Genomic DNA, 25,245 nt, shown 5'->3' on the forward strand with positions numbered 1-25,245 from the left:
CGTTATAACCCCGTAAATATTCGTCCAACCCTAGAACGGAAAACACTTTTTTACACTAGTTTTTCACAAGAAATCACGTGTGTAATTATTGGGCTGTCGATAGTATCCACCCTATATGTCTTTGTCAAACAATATCATCTACTCAATACATTCGTGTGAATGTAAAGATATTCGAAAAATTGCGCGGCCAATTTTAGAGCTTGATTCCTAAATGTAAATCTCTAATTTGAAATTTCGATGACGTTCTGTCATACTTTTGATTCGATAACACAAACATTATTGTGTATTTAATCATATCGAGTCAGTTATAACGTATCGCATTCACTATTATTTAATTGAGTTTAAAATGATATGGTGAGTTAAAAAAGGGAACCGCTTATTCAAGTGCTCGTACGCCATACTTTTTTTCTAAATTCATTTGAAGAAAACATTTTCTGGATTTTTTTTAATAATAGATAGATAATGATCCAACGGAACTATTTGACAACAAAGGAAACCCAGATACGTCCAAAGTTTCCAAAAGTACTCAAGATTTCATCAATGAAAATCCAGATACGGTAAGTAGAGAAACTTCATTTCGGTCAAATTCTACAACTGTTTCAACAGAATGGGCTAAAACAAAATTTTATAGCCCAACTCATTCATGAAAAATCAAATGGCATAAAAACAAATTTTTCAAAAGAAGAATGGTTCTTTTTACTGTATCCTTTAACCGCTTTACAGTCACGGACGAAATATTGCGCCCAAACGCCAGTGGAATAAATTCAAACAAGTTTTCTGTGTTTTCTTTCCTCTCTCTTCACCATCGCGAAGCTCTATAATAACCCTATCTCAAAACTGAAGTTGCTTTTACTTTCCCTCCTTTCTTTCTATACCCCTTTAAATGATTTTTTTCCACACATATAGTGTATCTTTATACTATATGCATTTAAAAGGGCATGTAAGAGATAAGAATGAGCATTTTGTCTTTTGTGGCTTTTATATGTGTATAAGAGCGAAAAAGAATGGACGCGGTAGCCCAGGTCGATAAGATGCGCGCCAAAAGTACCAAAGGATTTGTAGAAATGTAGTGAGTTCAATACCAGGGTTCGTCCTTGTCAGAAACTTTCCGGATACAGGATTACATCAGAAACGGCGATATGACCACAGAAAAAGATTACCACCGGAAGGAGTCCCACACTAAGGGGTTACCGCATCAACCTCTCGGTGAGTATAAGAAAAAAGCTGCCGTTCGGAATGGGAAATAAATTGTACGTCCCGGTCTAGTTATCCCTCGCGTGTAGAAAATGACCGCATCGCGACGAAAAATGCCAAATTATCCTTTTTCTAACGTAGGGTTGGTTTAGGACGAAGTCACTAGATTTATCACCGATTTGTCAAATAGAGATAATCCAAATTTATTGCCAAATGTTTGCACGTGCAGTGGTTAAAGCTCACAGATCACCGTGAAAGAAAAAAAAATGTTCTTCCAATCATCAATAACTGAGAAATATTGTTTCTGGCAACAAAAGGCTTTCCGGTTGTTTTAATCGCTTTCCCGCCTCGGACGGTTTAACTCGTTCTAATCTAATTATTTGAAAGGAAGCGTTCTACCTTCTCCTTAATTAGTAATTATAGCTCGAGATTCGAAAAATATGTTTTTATTGAACATGCTTTGTTTCAAGTCGGAATGAAACTTATGCATTTGCATTCTGATGCCATTATTGTATGTTGTAAAGATTTCAATGTTTCAAAAAGAGATACACAAACACGTTTATTCTCCCAATCATATTTATTGTAATTTTGCAGATAAAGGTAAGTGTGAAAGATATATAGTATTTATATAATATTTTTAACAAATATTCATCAAATAATTAATTTCGACAAGTGCTTACAACTGTTTTCTGTATGTAAATGGTTTATTTTGTAACATTAGATATGTTACGACCAAAGTCCGTGTAGACTAAGACGAATTTTCTACCAGTTTTTACGAAATTTATAGAAAACATGACGCTATACATGAGACATATTGTACTGAAAATTAAAATGTGACTAAAATATTATTCAACTGGATATTAGTATGCGCAAGAAACAAATTTTATTTTTCAAAATTTGATTGCCAGATGTATAGTGCAATTCATCACATGAAAATTCCAGCTCAATAAAGAAATGCGTCATATTGTGAGCTGTAATTTCGAATCTTGCTGAAAGTAACTGAATAATAAGAGATTTTCCACAAATTTGTATTTCTATTATTTGCTGTTATTTCATTTTAGGCTTCAGTTTGTTTATTTATACATCATATAAGCGTGTTATGCTAAACCACTTCTGTTAGGGAAGGCGCAAATTGAGCCGCGTACAGCGTTCCCTGTTCAATCGTGGTTAAAAATTTAAAACTTTAAAAACTAAAATTCAAAATTAAAATTAATCACTTTTTCGTATGTCATATATGACAATCAAATAATGAAAAAGATTTACTTTTCTTGCGCATGCGCAATTAATAATTACTTACTAAAAATACTCATATCCCAATGATATTTCAATGATTTGTCACATTTTAAATGTCTCTACTGTATGTTTCATGTATAGCGTCATGTTTTCTGTAAATTTCGTAAAAATTGGTTGAAAACTCAACATGTTATAAGCAAAAATCATGCGTTGAAAATGGGAACTTATATAGTAAACACTTACATTTTCGTGAATATACGTGATACTCTCACGAAAATGAACAGAAGTATTGCAAGAAGTTAGTATAATATTTTATCAAACTCACAAGTCATTTGCAGCTTTTTCTGATACAGGGTTCAACAAAAACTCTTTTTTTCTTATTTAATTTTTTTTTTCGATTCCCCTAAATGCATTCGTGATTAAATTTCAACTGGAAATGGTACTATCATAGGGTATATATGACCGAAATTTCAGAGCGATTCGTTCAGTATTTTTCAAGAAATTCGAGGAAAAATGTCTAAACTAAATAAAGGACGCAGACTTTTTGCATTATAGTGTATGAAATGTGGTACAAATTGATATATATTTTTGCTCCAAATAGAAGAATAAACCAGATAAGCCGAAGGATGGAGACAAAAAAGACAACAAGAAACAACCAGAGAATAAAGACAAACCCTCTGTAAGCCTCAATAAGTAATTTTTACGGTTGTTGTAATAATTCCTTTTGCATTAAGAACAACGAATGACCTTCAATATAGTAGATACAAATTATTATTTTTATTGCAATTTTTTTACCTGAGATTGTACCATGTGAAGACCATTGAATTTATGCAGTGACTTCTTTAATATATCATAGTTTTCATATTTTACAAGAACTAGTTAAATGATATGCACACCAATTTATGTATTTCGTTTCTATATTTGCGATTAGGATCCCAAAGACGATAAGAAAAATCCAAACAAGAAATCTACAAGAACTACGACTGTATGTATGTTATGGAAATTATTTAGATCAGGGGTCTTCAACCTTTCAGACACGGCGGGCAAAATTGAAATTTCCCACGAAGCCCGCGGGCCACCAACTCTTGTAACTTAGTGACATCTCAATAGAAAGGGGGGGGGGGGTATATCTGAAAATAATTTATTTCAATAATTATGATATTGCTCTTTTATTGATTGTGAAAAATAATTTCTATCAACGCGTGCCGAGCGTTGAAGACTCCTGATTTAGATCATCATTTTTAGATTAACACTGATTAAACTGAATACACTACGGGGTGTCCTATAAATTAGTAAATAGTTTAAAAATTCATGAAATTTTAAGGAATTACTATATTTGGATGGGTTTGCTGAAAAGTTGTCACGGAAAGAGATTGTTTGTTGGGTGAAGAAAACAATTAGTTTAAGTTTTTTGTCTATAAAGGACGCTGCACGAAAGCAAATCACTAGAAATGTGCAAATCAGAGTCCTGTAAAATGCAGAGTGTACGATTAAAAGCTCATTTCTGAATTTTCTAGTTACTTACTCTTCCATAACGTTTTCATTGTGATATTGACCATGGTAGGTAAAACACCATTGCTGAAGTTTTTTTTTACCTAAAGGCTAGTTAACGCATGTAAGAGCTCATGGCATTCAATTGTTCGAATAGAAGAGCTAGCTTCTGTTGACTCTAATGGAGGAATCGATTGGAGAGAGTTTATGTGTTCGAGTCTTAGAGGAGAAATAAAGAAAATGAAAAAAAAAATTATAAATCCCCCTCAAAGGTTCGAACAGCTTTTTTTACGTTCTGAAATCATTCCTCTTGTGAGCTTTTACACATCTCAAGGGCCCTGCGAAGACCGGTAACAATAAAAATTTATGCGACACCCTGTATTTCTCAGTGTTATAAGACTGAACAAATATCATCCAAAAACTGAAGATTTGCTTTTTATAATCATGTTCTACCTATTACGATATTCGTTTTGACTTGTTTTTATTAGACAAGAACAACGACGACAACTACTTCCGATAAGAAAAATGGTAAAGATCCTAAAAATCCACGGAAAGGAGGTACACCAGACGTAAGTCTGCAGCCGTATTGTATGCGTGAATAAAAGATTTATAACATTTATTTATTATTATTATTTGTTTAATTTATTTTTTTGCACTGTATCATCGTCATTATGCGCATTATCATTTTTCATGTAGTGCAATAGAAAAATTATTCATTTAATTTTTTTCTTATTTTCTTTTATCCATCTTTTCATTCATTTTCTCTTCATTATTATAAAATCATTTAAAAATACGTTGTTTTGTATTTGCTCTCAAGAAAAGATCATATTAAACAAATGTTTTTTTTTTTTTACAAAAATAAGAAGAAAAATTATTCCTCTAAATTAATTACGTTTTTGTAAGATTAAAATGGCAATAAGTTATAATCAAATATGATTACCTGTAAGTATTACAATTGCTTTTTTATCAATTACCTCAGATAGACTCATTATATTTTTCCATGATTCTAGGATGAGTCTGATCTCACTGATATAATTGAAGAATACAGAATCACTCAGAAGAATATCGATGAGATTAAGAACGTTGTAAGTTTCTGTGTTACTCTAAAATAGAGATATATTTGATGGATGGTTTTGAATATATATCGTTATATGTAGTTTTGTCTTTGATAATCAAGCATCTGTTACTTGTAAAAAATGATCAAAGAAACCACATCTAATCCATTTCTCATCTAATTGGCAAGGTGAGACATATATACACATATATCTCATCTACATCAGATATTTCATTTGATACAGATACATACTGTTTAGCATTTTCTAAGCAGCTGTTTTTTTTTAGATTCTGCTGTAATCAATATTTTTTTCTTTGCCATTAATGAAAAGCTTAATGAGATTTAATCCTAATTTTGATTTCCTTTTTTTTGCGAAATTTACTATAAATGAGCAATTGGAACAAAAAAATAATTTCAAAAACTGAAGTTAAATAAGAATTTCATTTATTCCCCTGAGTAATTTTTGAGTCTGTAGATTCCAATTCTACTCTAACTCGTGAATTGCTGTCAAGAATCTTTTCAATTAAAAATATATGTATATATACAGGTTGGGGCTATTAGTCCTTGACACGCACACAAAAATCAATCGAGGCATTAAAAGTGCGGTTTGCACTAAAATATTTATCAAGACGTCAAGTTGGTTTTTTTTTATGGATTAACTGATAGATTTTCTGAACACTGCTCAGCGGTGGTTATAAAAACATTGATCAAAAAAATTCAATTTTTTTTTCACTCGTAGATAGCGCTGTAACACGAAAAAATAGGCGTAATACATAAAATGCGACACACACACAGGGTATACTTAATGTTTATTATGATTTTCGTTGCATAAAAATGCTAAATTTCAGTTTCGGCAATATTTCTTCCTCGGGTAATATCTAAGGGGGATGAAATGTGAAACTTTAAACTTTTTACTGTCTAATAAAGAAATCTCGATACCTTTGTAAGTACGTATCTTGGTGCAACCGGGACTTTTCTACGCCAATTGCTTGATTCTTTTTTCTAATTTTCGCAATGTGCCCAGAAATTTTCGCCCGCCCTGTATATTTCCCAGTGTATTTTATAACCACCGAGAGCACCCTAACCTTCGACATGATACTTACCTTACATGAAAATTATTACACAAGTATTCACCATCTTCGAAATAGGGGAGGTAGACCGAAGTACCAGCAAAATCACAAAAAAATACAACTCTGTCAGCATAAGTCGTTAAGGACCACACATACACTCAGAAGACATATTCTGACATGTATAGATTCCTTAAGTGCCGCCGAGAAATGTGTATGATTGCCCCATGGCCAAATGTCATGTGATGTGGCCCACAAACTCAAACGTAATTTTGTAAAAATGAACTAAGCTGTACATTTACAGATCATTCAATGAATCCGCAGCACATTTACAGATCATTCAATGAATCCGCAGCACATTTACAGATCACTTAAGCATTGCACATTAAAAGACCACTTGAGTGACCGCAGCATTATTGAGTAGTTAATAGTGACCCACATTGCGATGCAGCGTTCCATAGCACTTAAGATAGTTCTACATCACTGAAGTGGCTCGGGGCACACTTCCAGATTACTCAAGTGATGGTCCATTGTGGCCCATCCATATCACTCAAGCTACCAGTGGCACATTTCCAGATCACTAAAGTGAAGCTACCAGTGGCACATTTCCAGATCACTAAAGTGGTCCGCGACACGTTTTCAAACCGATGAAGTTGCCCGCGCTCTCCTAATGGTTGAGCACCCTTGGAGTAAAAATTGTATAGTATGGTTGAGTAGTAGTAGTAGTAATAATAGTCAGACTTGCAAACCTTCCTCCCCAGGCCTACCTCGAGGTAGGGGGAGCAAGAATAGAGCCAAAAGACAGAGCAAATACCTCGGCGTTATCCTCGATAAGCGCCTCGCATTTACAGCTCACAGCAAAGAAGCAATGAGGAGAATGGGTATCGCAGCCAACAGCATGAAAAAGATATGTCAATATAGAACTTCTCTATCGGTTAAAAACAAAGTAATATTATACAAGATGGTACTTAGACCAACGCTAACCTACGGAGCCGTTACATGGTTCTAAAGCAGGGATTCTATAATCACCAAGCTTGAAAGAGAGCAGAACAAATACATTAGGAAAGTGCTCAGAGCACCGTGGTTTGTTCGCAACCGCCACCTTAGACAGGACACGGCCACAGAAACACTCTTCGAATTCGTTCAAAAGATAGCCCGAAAATTCTATGAGAGATTAGAAGAATCAGAACACGATCATCTTAGGACTATCTCAGATTACGACAGTGATAGTTTCCTCTGTCGAAGAAGGCCTAAAAACCTTCTCCAACTACAGAGACCCAACGTTCCGGGTCTCTAGCCACACACAAAAATACACAAACAAGAACACACACCAAAAACACACACTCTCCACAAGCCAAGCAAATTAAACATCACACAAGCAACAAAACGAAACCAAACACGAAACGAGTACTCGAGACGTCACTAGCACGAAAGTGCTCCGAAAGAAGGAAAAGAAGAGATACGACGTCAGTATTAACACAATAGGAGCATGAGAACCTCCTCAAACAATAGGAGGGAAAGATCGATAGCCTCTCTCCTCCTCGAACAATAGAGGAGCGATAAGAGAATCGAGAGAGAAAGAAATAGCCCACAGTTACCAAGGTAACAGTGGAAAACAAAAAAGAGATGGCAACAGAGGAATAAGACCTGTTGCCTAGCAACACCCCTCCTCAGCGCAGTGGAACATAACCACAGCTGTAAATATTGTAAATAAACCACCTATCCTCCCCCTCCCTCTTTTCTTTTCTTCCTCTAATCTTCGGTGGAGGTATATATATAGATAACCGCATAAAATTGATGTAAATAGTAATGTATATAGATAATTTCCTTTCCTAATATTGAAAGTTTGAATCTTGTGAACCTTACATATGATATCAGTATTATCAGAAAGATACTGACCGGCCCTGAGACGATTCCGTTTTTATTTTGAACTACTAAACTTCACGCCCTGGGCTGGTTCCCCCCCCCCTCATCCACTCCTACCCAGCAGCGGTCCCGGGTAACAGATAAGAAAAGAGAGAAAAGAAGTGAGAAAAAGCCCAACTCACAGATTTCTCCGGGTAGTCGGCTAAAGAAATGCTAGCAATTTATATAATTATGAGAGTAAGAGGCGTCTAGAACGAGTTGACGGCACAAACCATTTAAGTATTTAAAGACCCGCAAGGGTGCTAACTCTTACAAGAAGAGTGAAATTTAATGAACAATCTGCACAACACGCTATGGCTTCGCGCACATTCGCTAAGCAGGTGGCGAAGAGAGATGAAGGGGGTATGGGCCGCTATCACAGCGGCGATTGGGGCCCCGGCCCACCAATTATGGTCATGGTCATGGAGTAATAATAGTTTGCTTTACAAGCCTTTGAAGTCTGTCCGATGCTATGCGTACAGAGAATCACCCTGTATACACTGAGCTGCTCTAGTAAGCAGAGCACTATTCACGTTCTCATTGTACCGAGGATTCAACGTTTTTCCTACGTATTAGTTTCATATAACACTATTGTTTTGAAAAAATGTTTGGTCATCCTTATAGCTTACTACAGTGTAGTAATGGAGAAAACTTCAATTTAAAACAGAAAATCGTAATTCAAGGGGGGGGTTTTATTATCTTTCCTCTCTGAAGTTCTCTCCTCCTTCCTTTATAATTATGTTAATGATTTGTTGTGCAACATCTAAAGATTTTTTAAGTCACAGCAAATGGATGATATATATCGGCCTATTTCCTTCCTTATCTTTAACATATCACTCAACTTGAACAATCTCTATGTTCTTTTATTTGTATTCGAATTTGCATAATATTATTTTTTTTTAAGAATTTAATAAATGCTAATAGTAGACTATAAGTTCATAACATTACTATTTTCTTTTATATAAATGAGTTACAATTGCTTTACCTTATGCATATGTGATGTAATGTCGATGCCAAATTTTGTTTCTTTCGGTAGGTTAAAGTGAGTATTTCACTTTTGTTTTTTGTGCATAATATTCTGTAGCATAACATGCTCACAACGAAAATAAATAAATGTAATGGAAGTTAGTTAATCACATTTTTTGCAAACTCGTCGCGAAAACCTGAAATTATATACACGTCACATTTATTCTTGCGATGAACCGGAACAATTAATTAAGTTTTAAAGCTCGATTCTGATTTCGAGAAAAGATTCCACTTAAATATTTTTTTTTTAATTAACTTTCGCGAAACTTTTTATATTTTTGTAAGTTAATATTTATGGTTTTTGTTGAATAATTCCAAATCTGATATTTTCTTTTATGGTTCTTATCATTCAGGATGAAGTGAAGCCTTACGGTATAAAAGACGACAAAACGATTTCAAAAGTTGTCCGAGAAGTCTTCAAGAAAGTAAGAATCGAATGATTTCAAAAATTACCCAATTCAAATTGATACCTACAAAGAATACGGAAAGTGTTTTCTAAATCATTTATTTAAAACAAGAAAGAGAAGAAAAGTGATTTTTGTTTTTCTGAAGAAATTTCTCTGATCGGATGAAATTGAAAACAGAATCTCTAAAAGTTTATAATACAGTTATTGGTTATAAATTGATTCATATTTGTTTCCAAAGGCCAAACCTGAGAAAAAGAAACCTGTAGATGACAAGGGTAAAGTCGACAAAAATGTTGTGAAGGATACTACGAAGGATATAATAAAAGAAGTTGAAAAAAGTGTAAGTAAAAATAAGTTCCTCTTTGCAAGAAAGGATAGTATTTGGTAGAACTGGTATTGATTATATCCATACATCAATCAAACATCATTTCCGTTGTTTCTTTGTTGATAATAAAACATTTGCCCACGTGTTCGTATAGGAGGTGTTTCTTTGTTTTCAGCCATTTTGGTGTTTTCCCCGAGTCTTTGATGTATTACTCTTCTTGGGTGTTTTAAGCGTTAGTGTTAACAGTGTAGATATTTCCCCGGATACCCTTAGTAATCTTTTTGTTATTTTGATTCGGGCCTAATTGTTTCAGTGTTAGTGAATAATATATTAATTAACTGAATATAATAGAATAAATTCTATTTTGCTTCTTAATTCTTTTAAATGATTCTTTCGAATCTTTAATTCTTTTCCGGGATGCGTTGTATATACTTTATATATACAGCATGCATAGGTAAGAGGACACATGAAATTTTACTGGCGAACCGTAGATCCTGGAGGCATACCTCCAGTTATAAAATGTATCCAAATACCGTGCAGTACTCAGATGTCATTCATGTTCGAAGGGGTTGTATAGTAATTAAAATTAAAAAAAACTTTTTATATGGATACCCTGTATCCCAAAATCCAATTAGAAAGTTGTTGCCCTGTCTCTCCTGATGCTAACAAAAGAAATTCTGCATTTCTAAGTGCAGAGCCCCCAGTGCTGGCTCCTCTCTCACATTCCACGCGGTGCCCGTCACCATACACTATCACACTCGTGCCCTGTGCCGACACCGCCAAATCGGCGCCTATCTAAGGCCAGAGAGCAAGACGAAGTCATATCACTCATCTCACCAGCGCGCACCCTCCCTCCTCCTGAGCACAAGCAAGCCCGGAGACGAAACCGGAAGGGGAAGTCATTCGACTACTTCTACTACGTGACCGCACATGTACCTCATACACACATTCCTCTACTGAATGTGTTACGAAATTTTATCGAATTGGTTCATGGCGGAATGTGCGTGTACGTGTTGTGAATCTAACGTGAAGTTTGTTTCTGTGTAATGATGAGTGAAGTGTAATGATTGAATATCTGTACCGTTGTAAGCCTGTTGCTCTCTGTGTGGTGAGAGTTTTTAACGGAGAGATCGGCTTGCATTTGCGTCTCGAAGTTGGGCACCACAGAAAACCAAGTTCAGCCGACCACCACTGCGCCGACGGTAGAGTTCGAACCGGGGTCCGAAGTCACTCGACTGGCAAATGATGTTATGGACAGAAATGCTGCCTTTGCGTACGGTACTATAACTTGTGCAATGTACAAAATGTACATACATTATTATACTGCAATGACCGTCGGAACGTATCTTGGAAACGCTCAGGAATACCTTCTAGCAAATACAAGAAAATTCTTGGTCAGCTATCTTGGCCCCTAAACTGGTTTTTCTTAGTAGTTGGTTCTATTGCATTATCAGTTTCAGCTTTGGATCCACAAACTAGTTTTCTAGGATCAAAGTAGCATTCATTCAAGTTGCTAAATGAGAAAAAGATTTCTCATTGCTTTTTTTAGATTTCTCAATTCACAGTTGCTGAACTGATTCTTGATTTCTACTTTTGATTTTCTTCTAAAGGAAACTAAAGAAATCGTTGTATACGTTCCGTACCTAAGTCCATTCTCGTTCTTGGAAGATTATAATTGCACTTCAGTAATTGTAAATTTTGATGTATAATTTTGAGTGCAAGTAGTAGTCATATTTATTTTTTGGAGTAACTGACAATCACAATCACTGGTAAAAATGAGTCGTAATGATACATAAATGAATATTGAACTTCTTGTTATGGAACAAAATACATAATTATGAAAAAAAATTATCTCTATTCATCTTAATGAAATAAGTAACATTAATTAAAAAAATTATTATACTTTTGAAAATTTGGCTGAAATTACTATAGTTTTTTGCGAATAATTCTCCTATGTGGATTTCATTTACTAAAAATGAAGTCGTAAGGAATAAAAGGAGTTTTGGAATACAATTTTTGGAAACAAAATGTAGATTTTCTATTTACTTTTAACATTTCCTCTGTGGTGGTCGAGTGGTTATAGTGACGGACTCGCGATCCGGGTTCGAACCCCACAGTGGTGGTCGGCTGAAGTTGGTATTCTGTGGTTCCCAACTTCAAGGCGCAAATGCGAGCCGATCTCCCCGTTAAAAAGTCTCGCCACAGAGAGCAACAGTGCTACAACGATAAATCACTCAATCATAACACTTCACTCATAGTTAGAAAAACTGGTGACAGATGGCAGCACTACACATAACAAGCATTTCAGAGAAACAAAAATCTTCACGTCAGGTTTCACTACACGCATATTCCCGCATGTACCGATTCGTTGGAGGTTCCGCGGGGGGGGGGGGGGTTGTGGGCGGGTTGCATGTGTGGTGTAGCAGTAGTAGGTAGGGCGTCCAAAAAATGGCTCGGGGATCCATGATGTTCTTAAGTCAGCCACCTCCTTTGGCAGTTTGCCTGTTGTGGCGTGGTATTTGTATAAAAATAATTTATTACGTGTTTAAAAATGATTTTTAAACAAATTATCTTTTTCAAAATATATATTTCTATAAGAATTTCTAAAATATTATCATAGGAACAATGGAAATTTATAAATTGAAACATCTATTTAAAATGAACTTCAAAAAATTAATTTTTAAATTTTTTTTGAAGTATATAATTTATTCGGAATTTGTGTATAAAAAAGGTCATTAGATGCTTAGTAGAGGATCATTAGACGTTTCCATTTTCATTTTTTCGGCATAACTTTTCGTTTGTAATAATTTTATAATTTACATTTCCAAAAATACATTTGCCTCTTCATATTTTCTTCATTTTAGGTGAAAGTAAGTTATATTATATACTTGATTCAAAAAATAAATTGATTGAATTTAATAATTTAATACGCAATAAATGTCTTTAGTAAATGACAATGCGTTACGTGTCTATTCATACAATATAAAAACACAATATATATATAAACATACAACATTATTACAAACATATTACAACATTATTACAAACATATTACAACATTATTACAAACATATTACAACATTATTACAAACATATTACAACATATTACAACAAAAACATATCAAAACATATTACATTATTTTAAAACTTACAATTAAAAAACAAAAAAAAACAATTAATATTTATTTATATTTCATGCAAAATTATGGCAATGATTAAATACTGTATTTGTTGTTATTTTAATATATGTCCTAGAATTTTCCAACAGAATGTGTTTGTCCTATACATGCATATAAATTGAAATAAAAAAAACATCTTATTGGCAATATAGAATTGATAAATAGTACTAAATAATTGTAAAAAGAATAGTTTAAAACGGCATGTAAAACACGACGAATACGTGTTTGTTTTTCGAAATCATTGCTATACAAATTAATAGATTATTAAGTATTTCCCTCATTCGAACGACTAAGATTTCTTTCTACATTATTTTGATAGGAAGTGGTCAAGAAATACGTCAAGGACGACGATGGTGAAATCGTTACAGTTATCGTCGAATATGTATGTATCAATATATTTTATGAACGATTTGTATTAAAAAATGTTAACAATATGCTTTTGCAAAAAATATACTTTTAAATAATTTTTTTTTTTTCGTCAAACTGAATTATTTGCTTTTCACAAGTTAATGAAATAACACAAAAAAGCAACATATTTTATTGTATAAATTTGTAATTTTATTATGAAATCTGAATCGCCAAACTAATACCAATTATTATAACTTTCAAAATGATTAAGGTAATAGTAAGTATCGATGTCTTTTACAAAAATAATCAGAACTATCATACATGCGGTAATCTTTTCTCAATCGTTGATGCACCAATTACTCTCTGGAAATGAGTGTGTGACACGTACCTCTTCTTGCATATAACACCATCACCGAATTTTTAAAAGTTTTAATTAATTAATGTTTTTTGTTTGTCCCAAATCTAATCCGTAATGGGACTTGCTAGGATACGGGCAATACCGCCCGAAATTACCTGATCTATAGCAAATGTTAATTTGTATATTTCATTTTCTTTGCATTTTCTTAGGTTGTCAAAAAGTCTAGCGAAATTATTGATGATAATGGAAAAGTTATTACAAAGACAGTAACCTCTACCACCCAAGAATTTATCGATAGAATCAAAGAGGATGTGAGTAATACAAATTACATCGAATCCATGTAGAATATATAAATATTTTTATTCTATTATATTCGATCAATGTAAACTGAGACTATCATCAAACATCATCATTAATGATGAAAATGTAATGAACATGAGACGAATAAACGTATTATATACCGGCGATGATTCTGAATTAAATCGCAAAGAATCACGATCTTAATTATAGAAGAAAAGTTGTTATCGATCAAAACCGCATGAGTTTATTGCTAGGATTGCACCAAAAAAGTTTGATAAAATATTTTCAACATAACTTGTAAAAATCAATCAATAAGCAAATTGGTTACATTGACTCGAATGTAACTGATACCCTTATTGGGTGCATTTCTCAAGTTTTATAAAATAATTTTTCCAAAACTTTTATAGTGTAACTCCGGCCTGTTTTTAAAATCTAACATTTATATAAGTATTGAGTTATTCGCCATTTTCGTTATTTACATTCAAAAATTCATTAATGAGATTTAATGGATTCAAAATAGGATTGATATATAATTATTATATAATTAGCTAATGGGGGTGATTGGGAATCAAAGCGATAGTGAGTTGCTCCAGACTAACTTAAACAGGATTGTAGCATGGGAAAATGAATGGATCATGACGTTTAGCGTTGACAAGTGCATGGTCGTTCATTTTGGTTCGAACAACCCACGTTTCTCTTACGAGTGGTGCCACTATCCCAGAGATGCAGCTAGGGTCACCGATTTGGGAATGCTTAGGTTTTCTGAACATTGTTCAGCGGTAGTGAAAAAATCGAATAGAATGCTTGTTCTCACATTTTCAAAAAGGTCTCTTCGCGTTTTCCTAAAGTCAATCTTCCGCTTTTCCGAGGCTTAGTTCGTCCTGGACTGGGGCATGCTGTGAGGTTTTGGAGACCATACCTACAGAGGGACATAGACTTGGTTGAAGGGGTGCAGAGAAGAGCTACGCGTGTCCTTATTCGCACGCGGAGCTTGCGTTAATTCTAACACAATTGACACGTTGAAAAAGAAATACGATAAACATGTTGGAGTAAATCGAAAAGCTATCCATACTTAGAATAAGAAAATCATAAGTATTCTTTATGGGTATTGTATAATATTTAATCATGTGTGATACAAAAGGAATTTTTTCAAATAAAATAGGGATTTTCCACTCTTTCACTTTCCACGTAAAAGTTAAAGCATAGGGAATAAAATCCCTACTCAAAAATTGAAGTCATTATATATTGTTTTTAATTGCATTTTTAATTGGGTTGCTGTATTTTTGAAATATATGACTAAGGTCATATATAGGAAAATATGATATATTTTCTCAGCCACCAAGTTGAGCATTTCGCCTATTGTGGCGTTGTATTTGTATAATATGTATGCAAAGATTTTAACTTCCAAAATTATCTTATATGTTATATATAATCCGAAAATAATTGTGCATTTCTGTGTATTTATGTTGCAGGTGAAAGTAAGTATTCTGTTCTCTTTTGTTTTCAAATGGAAATTTTAATCAAACTTAGATTAGTTTTAAATAACTGAGTACTTTCTGTAGTGTAATAACTTATTGGCCGCTGTGGTGGTCGAGTGGTTATAGTGACGGACTCGCGATGCGAGGATCCGGGTTCGAACCCCACAGTGGTGGTCGGTTGAAGTTGGTTTTCTGTGGTTCCCAACTTCAAGGCGCAAATGCGAGCCGATCTCCCCGTTAAAAAGTCTCGCCACAGAGAGCAACAGTCCTACAACAAAAAAAAATCATTCAATCATAACACTTCACTCATAGTTTGAAAAACTGGTGGCAGATGGCAGCACTACACATAACAAGCATTACAGAGAAACAAAAAAAAAAAAAAAAACTTCACGTCAGGTTTCACTACACGTACACACACATTCCCGCATGTACCGATTCGTTGGGGGTTCCGCGGGGGGTTGTGGGCGGTGTGAATGTGTGGTGTAGCAGTAGTAGGTAGGGCTCGTAGGTAGGGTAAAAAAGGGCTCGGGGATCCATGATGTTCTTAAGTCAGCCACCTCGTTGGGCAATTTGCCTGTTGTGGCGTTGTATTTGTATTTGTATTTTGTAACGTAAAAATGAGTTTCTAGACTCTATTAAGAATTGTCAATTGGGTTAATGAAACTTATTGTGATAGAAATGCATCCGAATGGTATTTGGAAGCTAAATATGGAGGTCTCAGAAACCAATCAATGTAATTCCAATTTTCTGAAAATTACTTTCGTATTGCAAGTACGTCTTCGTTGTTGAAACGCTCAGTTACCAAAGTACTCAAGTCACTATATTGCAAAAGCAGATAGCGCACATTTTTAGGCTGCAGCCCCCCCCCCCCCCGGCCACACAAGAGTTCATTTTGCACGCTAAAGCAAGCTTTGTGATGTCATATTGTCAGCTTCTTTTGGCTGCGCTATCATAAGAATTAACTCAGGACTTATACGCAGTACTTTTAAACAATCTGACCAACTTCGCGACGCATTTGGAATTTAAAAATCCTTATTAAATGTTTCTAAACAATAAAATGTTTTGGCTTTATAATCTTTTAAACCAGTCGCCTGAGCCAGGGCTTTGAACTAAACATGGGGGGGAGGGGGAAGGGTGGCTTTAAATTATTAGAAACTCTCATAACTGGATAAGTTTTTCCCTTTTCATAAATTATAAATTTTTATTTCATTCTTTCATTAATGTTCAATTTTTTAATTTTTTTTATCAAATAAAAATAATTATTTATTTATTTATCTATTTTAATTTTGTGCTTTTGTAAAGCTTAATATACTTCTTGGCTAGGTATTTTAACCTGGAGGTAGCAGTACATTAATTCTGATTTTTTGGGGAAAAACTTATTCAAAAGGGAAATTTTTTTTAGCTCGATGAGATTAGCTAGCGGAGAATTTTTGTTCATACAATAAATAATGGCTCAAAACAGTTAAGACTGTACCATAACTCCTCATTACCATATTACTGTATTTTGATAAAACTAACGTTATTTGAAATAGGAATGAAAAACATTTTCGGAAAGTTTTTGTTTTAAAGGCCATATTTAATTTCTTATAAGAGAGTAAATACATTTTTATATAGAGCACTTTTATAAGTTTTTACGTTATATTATACATAACATAATTAATTTTGCACCAAAGTCAATTATTATTTGAATGACAATAATAAAAAAATTGTGTTATTTTTTTCTGTGAAGAACGAATTGAAAAATCGCAAAATAACTAAAGTTTCTGATGACGTTCTTAACAAATTCATGCCAGTTGTCATCAAAAAGGTGAGTATTAATCGGTTTTTTGTAATAATCTTCAATCATTTTTTTTTCAAGCCAAATAGTAATAAATAAATACGTACTAATAAATGATATTAAAGTCGATGAGCGAAAATGATTTTTCTTGATCATGTTCGGAAAAAAATGAACTGTTTTATGTTTTGCTATCGGAATTATTTATAAAAAAATTATTTATGCATTAGTAATAAATTCATTTTATTTATTTATTGTAGATAACGGTATGTATCTATTTCTTTTCTACCAAATATGTCTAGCATTTTATTTATTCAGCACTACTAAAAGAAAATTTGATATAAACATAAATAATACATACTATACATGTATAATATATAAATAATACATAAATAATACAAACATAAACATAAATTGTAATCATTTTATGGAATGTCTTTAAATACTGTTTTTTTGAAAGGAACAGGAAAATATTTGTTTTAAAAATGAAGTTTAAAAAAAAATATCCAGAACGTATAAGTGACGTGCGTATCAAGCAGATAAAATTTGATTAATAAAAATTATGTGTAGTTCGATTACACTTCAATTATTTCAGAAAATTATTCGGAACGACTTGCTTTCTTGAAAATAGAATTCATCACCCGAAGCGTGTTAATGGTTTTGCCGCCCATGAGCGCTACACAATTTTTTCCGCCCTTTCTCCCCATTCTAGTATAATTTTTCTACTACTCTTTTCTTGAACTCGCGACCCTGTGCTGTAACCCGCTAGGACTCCCGTAATCCATGTAAGTACACCGTGTGTCTAAGTTACTCTTTTAGTCACTCATATGCTTGCACACTGTTTTGGTCCCCTCACATGCTCACATACTCTCTAAGTCACTCTTATAGCCATCCACATGCGCGTGCACAACGGTTAGGTCACTTACATGCTTGCACACTGTTTTGTCACTAACATGTATGTACACGCTCTAGGTCACTTTTTTGGTAGCTCACCAATATAGTTCCTTGCTTTATATTTCATAATTTTGATCATTTACACGTTTACACATGCTCTTATGGTCATTCTTTTGGTCATTCACAAACTTGCACACGCTCTAGACCACTCACTGACCTGATCTGTATACCACTCTTTTGATCATTCACATGCTTGCTCACACTTTAAGTCTTTAAGTTCCTACATTTTGCTCACTCACGTGTTTTCAAACTCTCTAGGCAAATCACTAACCTAGTCCCTCGCTGTCTGGGCAGAGGTGAATTTATTGATGTATACAAATATTGCCGCCCTTCTCCCGTTCTACTAACTTTTTTGGTCATTCCTCAAATTTACCACACCTCTGAACTTGCCGCCCTAGGATCCTCTAAGATCCGCTTTAAATACTTCACTGTTCACATATTTTAGAATTGGAAAATGATAAAATTCAATATCACTTATTGTTTTCATTTGCACAAAAATTGTACACTTCAAAATAACTTTTATCTTACGTTTCCATTTTTCTTTTATTGTTTTGATTTAGGAGAAAAATAAGAAGTCCCCGGACTCTGAGCCATTAATTAACGAAAAAGAAGGTACCATTGATGATAAAGTGCCGAAAAAGGCTACGGACGAAATCGTTGAAGAGATCCAAACAGCCGTAAGTATTTTGAATGTTATGCGTTTATATATACACACACACGAATGATATTAATGAATCTATTACGGTAAATATGACAAATCCAATTATTGTACATAATAACCGGTTATTATTCATAATCACTGTGCGTTTTGGTAAGTTTGATAAATTTCCCTGAATTTATCCGTTTATTGGTAACTATGCATACTACCCAAACATCATTGGTAAATTTTATAAATTTCTCTAAAAACTAATAACTTCTACTGGCTTGGTAAACATAATAAATCGTATATGTAGAGAAAGACGACCTCTTTTGTAAATGCAATATATACGGAAAACTGACTGCGTGAGGATATATTGATGTTCAGGAAAGGAAAATCCATCTCTGCCCTCAACGGGAATAGAACCCCGGTATATCGCATGCCGGACGAATACTCTACCTGTAAGCTATGAAAGAAAATAGATGTTCCTCCCCTTGGATCGTGCATATATGAGATTGTCTTGATGTCATTTGCAAGCTATTAGTGGAATGTTGACACCCTCCATCGCATGGAGCCATTCAGCATATTTATATACGCTCAAGGAGTGAATATTCTATTTATTTTCATAGATTCGAGGTAGAGCACTCGTCCGGCGTACGAGAAACCGGGTTCGAGCTACTGGGAGAGCAGAGGCAGAGATGGGTCATCACTATCTCCTCACACAGCCAGTTTTCCGTATCTGTAGAATGATTAACCGTACTATATGATATACTATACGTGATAACTCATACATTGATTTTATCATTATATCGGAGTCCGACTATATGCATCACACATACAAGAATCATTTGAAATTTTTTTTCATACCTGTCAAATTCACCAATTGTGATAGAGTATTATGCATAATCACAGATAAAGGCGATAAATTTGAAATATTTATCAAATTTACCAACGGCACTGGGTTAATATGTATAATCACCGTAAAAGTGATGTTTTCAGCATCTATCGAATTTACCAACGACAGTATTATGCAATTGCAGTCTCCGGTAAAAGTGGTAATTTTTTTATTATTAATCAAAGTTATCAACTACGACGATTGGGTATACGAATATTCGCCTCTAAAAGTGATACATTTATGAAACTTATCAAGACGACTGGTAAGTATGCATAGTTACCGATTTATCACATTTGCCGCAACATATCCATTGCATATCCATCTAAGAACTCAGTAAAAAATAACCGAAAATATATTGCAGATTACTATGTGAAATGCTTAAAAGCCAAATTATCAGTCATTCATAAAACAAATACTTCGTTTAATTCATTTATAGTTTATATGGCACTGATATACAATGTAAATTAGCAACTGATTTCTATGTTGTGTTTGCAAATTTTGTGTCATTAAAGATTAGTCCAGCCCTGATATTTATACTTATTGATTGTAAAATAATTAATCGATTCTGCAAATTACGCTCACTTCAGATTTCAGTAAAGATTATGCAAGTACACTAAGTATTATTAAGTTCTAGGATTCGTTGAAATAACAAGACATTTTTGTAAAAAAAATGAGAAGGGTGAAATACTTAGTGTAAGTACAATAACTTTAATTATATAATAAATGATTACGGAATAACGACAAAAATTGTGTCGTTATAACCGAGGCCGTTGCGTTCTCACTGACTTCATAAGCACAGGTTTAATGACGATATTCTCTATGGGAATCTATCAGATCCAGGAATTATTGACGTTAAAACCGGGGATTCGATACATCCAAGGTCATTGTAACCACGTTCAACTGTATGTCTATATTGAATCTGAAATTGTCGTGATACCGTTCTTTTGTAAAAGGTAATCAATTACCGTACTTGAATTTTTTTTTTTTATGATAAAATATCATCTATGATCGTGTTGTTTTAATTTGACTTTAACTTTTTCTCTTCAGATAACAGTAAGTACAGATTTTGTACGTACGTAGTGCATTACTGTTTTAGTTGGGCTTTCTTATTTTATTCAATGTAATGATGGATATTCGAGACAATGTTTTCCGTCACTGCGTATTCTATCTGTTCAGTTTCTGAGTTTTAATTGCATGTCTATATATATTTCTATAATTTAATTTTATTCTTACTAACAATATTCTGAAAATCTTAAGGATGTTCTCAAGAAATACAACTTGAACGATGATGACGACGTCCTTGAAATTATCATCGAATACGTAAGTAAAACAAAATATTTTCATATGAATTCAATAAAATAAACGTTATGAGTACCTATCGAAGTATATTGTTAATGTATAAATTATGCACACTTACACGTTAGTGAGAGCATTTTTATGCATTTATTAATGGTGGCAACAACCGCATTAATAATGATTTCATAAAGAGCCTATGATTTTTTTTCGTCCCAAACTGTTACAAGTAAAGCTAAAGTTTTACAAGAATACTTAATTAGGCCGGGATTACACTATCAAAATTTTAGAAAGGTTATTTTATAAAACTGGAAAAATGCAACCAATAAGCGTATCGGTTGCATTCGAGCGATTGTAACCAATATGTTTTGGGTGAATTTTTTCAAGTTTTGTAAAAGATCTTTTATCAGACTTTTATAGTGGAATCCCGGCCTTTAAATAATATGGTTTACATTTGATAAATAAAAAAAATTAATACAAAAACTGAATCGATTTATTTCACTTCTTTTCAAATGCTATATACTCCATAAAACTGATATTTAAACAGCTAAATTTAAAATTTAAAAATTATGCAAAAATTCAAATTCAGTTTTGAAAAAAAAATCATGATTCATGAATGGCAACTTTATCATCACCATATGCCATCAAAATATAATTATATATTACTTCATAGGGGATTTCTCATTCGCTGTAGTTTTCCACCGAAGACAACATTACGTGTATTTTTAGCAAAAACGCTTCGAAACTATAAAGATGAAAGATTTCAACAATAGATTTTAAATTAAAAACAACTTTTATAAAGATAAATCATCACAGAAAATGAATGTCTTTATGCACATGTCAAAGGTTATAACTAGGATGACAGTTATGTCATCCTAACCTCTGATAAACGGCACCCAACAGTTCCGAAAACGTGTCAGATCATTTACTTTCTTTGATTATTTGTCTTTGAACATTATTTTTGATTGAAAATGTATTATTTTTTTAGACAAAGTGCTATACAGGGTGATTCCGTAACCCCCTTTTCCCATTTTATTGGTGAATCGTTGATCCAAGGCATACTTCCAATTATAAAAAGTATCCAAATAACGTGCAGAACTTAGATACGTCATTCATGTTGCAAGGGCTTGTGTTGGTATTACAATATAAAAATTAACTTTTCAATTGCTCACCTCTCCTCAAACACACTTACAATGTTGTTGCTCTGTCTGTCTCTTGATATTCCGAAAAAAAAATCCACGTTTCTAAGTGAAACATTTACTGAGATAGTTGAATTTTTTTTTTTTTTTTAATTTTGAAAAAGTAGGGAAAGAAGCGTTATCCGTTAGTTTATGCTGTTCTTTCCCAACTTTTCTCTAATTTTCGAATTCAAATATCTGAGTGAATATATTTATAAAAATGGAATTTCTTTTTGGGCTCAAGACTGGGCAACTGTTTTATAATTGAGTTTTTTCAGGAAAGAATGACCAAATAAAAACGAATTTTTATATTTTAATAACTGTACAACCCCTTGAAACATGAACGACGTATATATATCTCGAGTCTTATACGTTATTTGGATACTTTCTCTAATTAAAAATATTCCACTTGGATCAACAGCTCGCCAGTAAAATGCAGCAAAGGGGAATTATGGACTCACCCTGTATATATTTTTACACGTAAATTACATAAGAAAACTGAAAACTCATTAATCTAAAAAAAAGTAAATAGATGTGTAATAAAAATTACATTTAATCGGAAAAAGTAGTACACATACAGTATATTCAATTGCTTGTCAATGATGCATGATAGTATCATGTTGGAAAACTTACATTACACTTAAATTATATCGAATTGTTTTGCAAGAATTCAAATCCAATTTAATGAAATTTTATAACTCGTCAAAGACTTGTTTCAGTACTTATAGAAATTTATGTGTTTTTCTTTTGCAGATAATAGTGAGTGTGATACTGATTTTTTTTATTGACGCATTCACTTTTTTGCGTAAATTATTTCAAAATTCGCGATTTAATTAAATTAATTTCATCTAATAGTTTGTGATTTTTCTGAAACAAAACTTACTTATAGTATAAATATTTAATTGCACCGATAAATATATGGTGCTTATATATGACATCAATGCGCATAATTTTGCATATTTATTTAGCGTGATTTCGAATAGAAATTAAGTTCTTAAAATTTTACGAATGTATAAAAATGTCAATTCAAAATTCTTAAGAGTTTAATATTTATTAAAAATTTCAAAAATATGTGATAAACTTTGCTAAAAAAATGCTTCAAATTAATTTATAACTTTGCTGTTGACTGCTAAATTGACTGCTGAATTGACTCCTAGCCGTAATTTGATTTTAATTTTTCTCATTTTTATTTCGGATTAGTTTAATTCTTTAAATCAATGACAAATTCACGGGTCATACTTTTTCCAGTACATCTACGGTCCTAAGGTGCTTGACGGCGAAGGAAAAATCAATCCATCCGAAGTAATCACCATCGTCGAAACTTTCATCACCACCTTCATAGATTACGTAAGTAATATGAAGAATCAAAATTAAAATTGTTAATTAGAGAGATGCAGTTATCTCCAAAATTTTGAGCGAAATTCATTGCAATTCTAAAAAAATTATCGGAAAAAATAAGTATGGATGTATATGTTACTATAAATGTGATTAATCGGTTATTACACATAATCGCCGAGCATTTTTAAAATTGATAATTTTCTCTAAATTAATCACTTTCACCGGTGATTATGCATAGTACGCCAGCGTCGTTGGTACACATGATAAATCGCACTATATGATATACTATACATGATAATTTATACATGCATTGTCATTTTTATGGGCATCTTTTTCTCAGTCACCTCGTTGTGCATTTTGCCTGTTGTGGCGTTGTATTTATATAGGGGTACGATCAATAAATTTATCACTATATCTGGGTCCGACTATAGTCGTCACACATACGAGACTCATTCGGCAATGTTTTCATATTTATTAAGTTCATTTACACTGGGGTATTATGCATAATCACAGATAAAGGCGATAAATTTCAAGTGTTTATCAAATTTACCAACGACACTAGGTAAATGTGCATAATCACCGTAAAAGTGATAATGATTTCAGTATTTATCAAATTTATCGACGAAGTTTGGGTATTATGCATATTCGCCGGTAAAAAAGATAAATTTATCAAACTTACCAAATGTAAGTATGCATTACACCGGTTATTATGTATAGTTGCCGATCTATCCCATTTACCGTAACATATACATATACAGTGCGGCGTATAGTACTTACTATTAAATATTATAAACTGATTCTAGATTTCTTTTTTCGCATGTACGTGAATGAAGAACATATCTTTTCAAAAATCGTATTTTTTTTTCTTTTTTGAATACCGTTTAATTCAGTAAAAATTTTTGGTTATAATATTTATTTTACTGTTTCTACAACGCGATGTAAAAAACAATTTTGAATAAATTCTTTGTAAGCTTTTTCAATGACGTCATAAAATTCAACATTTTTTTAAAATTTCAAAGAACGTTTAAAAATGTATTCTATCTGTAAGGTATCATTAGGCAAATTGCGTAGAATTTACCTTTATTATTGTTTTATTATATCTTACAGGTTAAAGTAAGTATAACTACACATTTTTCCTCTCCCCCCCCCCCCATAAAATACGCAATAAGATTCGTTGTAATTGGCCTTTAAAATACAGTGCACACCGCTTATTATGATCACAACCGAACGCATGGGTTCTGGTAGCAATAACCAATTGATAACTGTACCTGAAAAAATCCCGGTAGTACGTATAATGATTGCATGTCCCGTTTGGTAGAATGGGACGTTGTGTGTGTGTGTGTGTGTGTGGAGACACAAAACAAAACCGTTTTTATCACAAAAATGAGAAACTTTTCCTGGTTTTAATTTATACAAAAATTGCCACGTTTTTAAGACAAATAAATTCAGTTGTTATTGAATTTATTTATTGAATCAATAAAGTGTGTTAATAAAGAGTGTTAATAAAGAGTGTTAATAAAGAGTGTTAATAAAGAGTGTTAATAAAGAGTGTTAATAAAGAGTGTTAATAAAGAGTGTTAATAAAGAGTGTTAATAAAGAGTGTCCAAGCTGACGAAACACGCCACCTATTTCGTTAGCTTGGGCAGACTTTATTAACCTCAGTCGTGACAAAACTTTCAACACTTTGCAACAGATGACTCCCCAATTCGCATCCAAAGACCACTCGGACGCAGCAAATACAAAGGCGAACTCTTCGGACGACCAGACGCGCGTAAACATCACCCCTCCACGACTCATTCGTGTGAATTCT

At 33.2% G+C, this 25,245-nt stretch overlaps 2 protein-coding genes across 2 annotated transcripts in view; both read left to right on the top strand.

Annotated features, from left to right (window-relative positions):
- LOC149077608 (uncharacterized) overlaps positions 1 to 25,245 on the top strand; it is a 165,409-nt gene that overhangs the window by 61,445 nt on the left and 78,719 nt on the right. The gene's annotated exons all lie outside the window — the stretch shown is intronic.
- On the top strand, positions 458 to 5,008 carry LOC149077611 (uncharacterized). Its single transcript, XM_089245164.1, has 5 exons — positions 458 to 557; positions 3,029 to 3,106; positions 3,359 to 3,412; positions 4,407 to 4,487; positions 4,929 to 5,008. Exons 1-5 carry the CDS (start codon positions 463 to 465, stop codon positions 4,951 to 4,953), a joined length of 333 nt encoding a protein of 110 aa, XP_089101290.1. The 5' UTR covers positions 458 to 462; the 3' UTR covers positions 4,954 to 5,008.

This window comes from Pholcus phalangioides, unplaced genomic scaffold, assembly GCF_987345545.1.
Source record: "Pholcus phalangioides strain wild (caught in Gottingen) unplaced genomic scaffold, Ppha-v1.0 ptg000015l_1, whole genome shotgun sequence".
Lineage (NCBI taxonomy): Eukaryota > Metazoa > Arthropoda > Arachnida > Araneae > Pholcidae > Pholcus > Pholcus phalangioides.

What these genes read in the sequence shown, in the direction of transcription:
- LOC149077611 (XM_089245164.1), top strand. Translation starts at nt 463, where the DNA reads ATGATCCAACGGAACTATTTGACAACAAAGGAAACCCAGATACGTCCA. An exon ending in TCAATGAAAATCCAGATACG is followed by an intron (nt 558 to 3,028) that starts GTAAGTAGAGAA and finishes TGCTCCAAATAG; the next exon opens with AAGAATAAACCAGATAAGCC. An exon ending in AGAATAAAGACAAACCCTCT is followed by an intron (nt 3,107 to 3,358) that starts GTAAGCCTCAAT and finishes ATTTGCGATTAG; the next exon opens with GATCCCAAAGACGATAAGAA.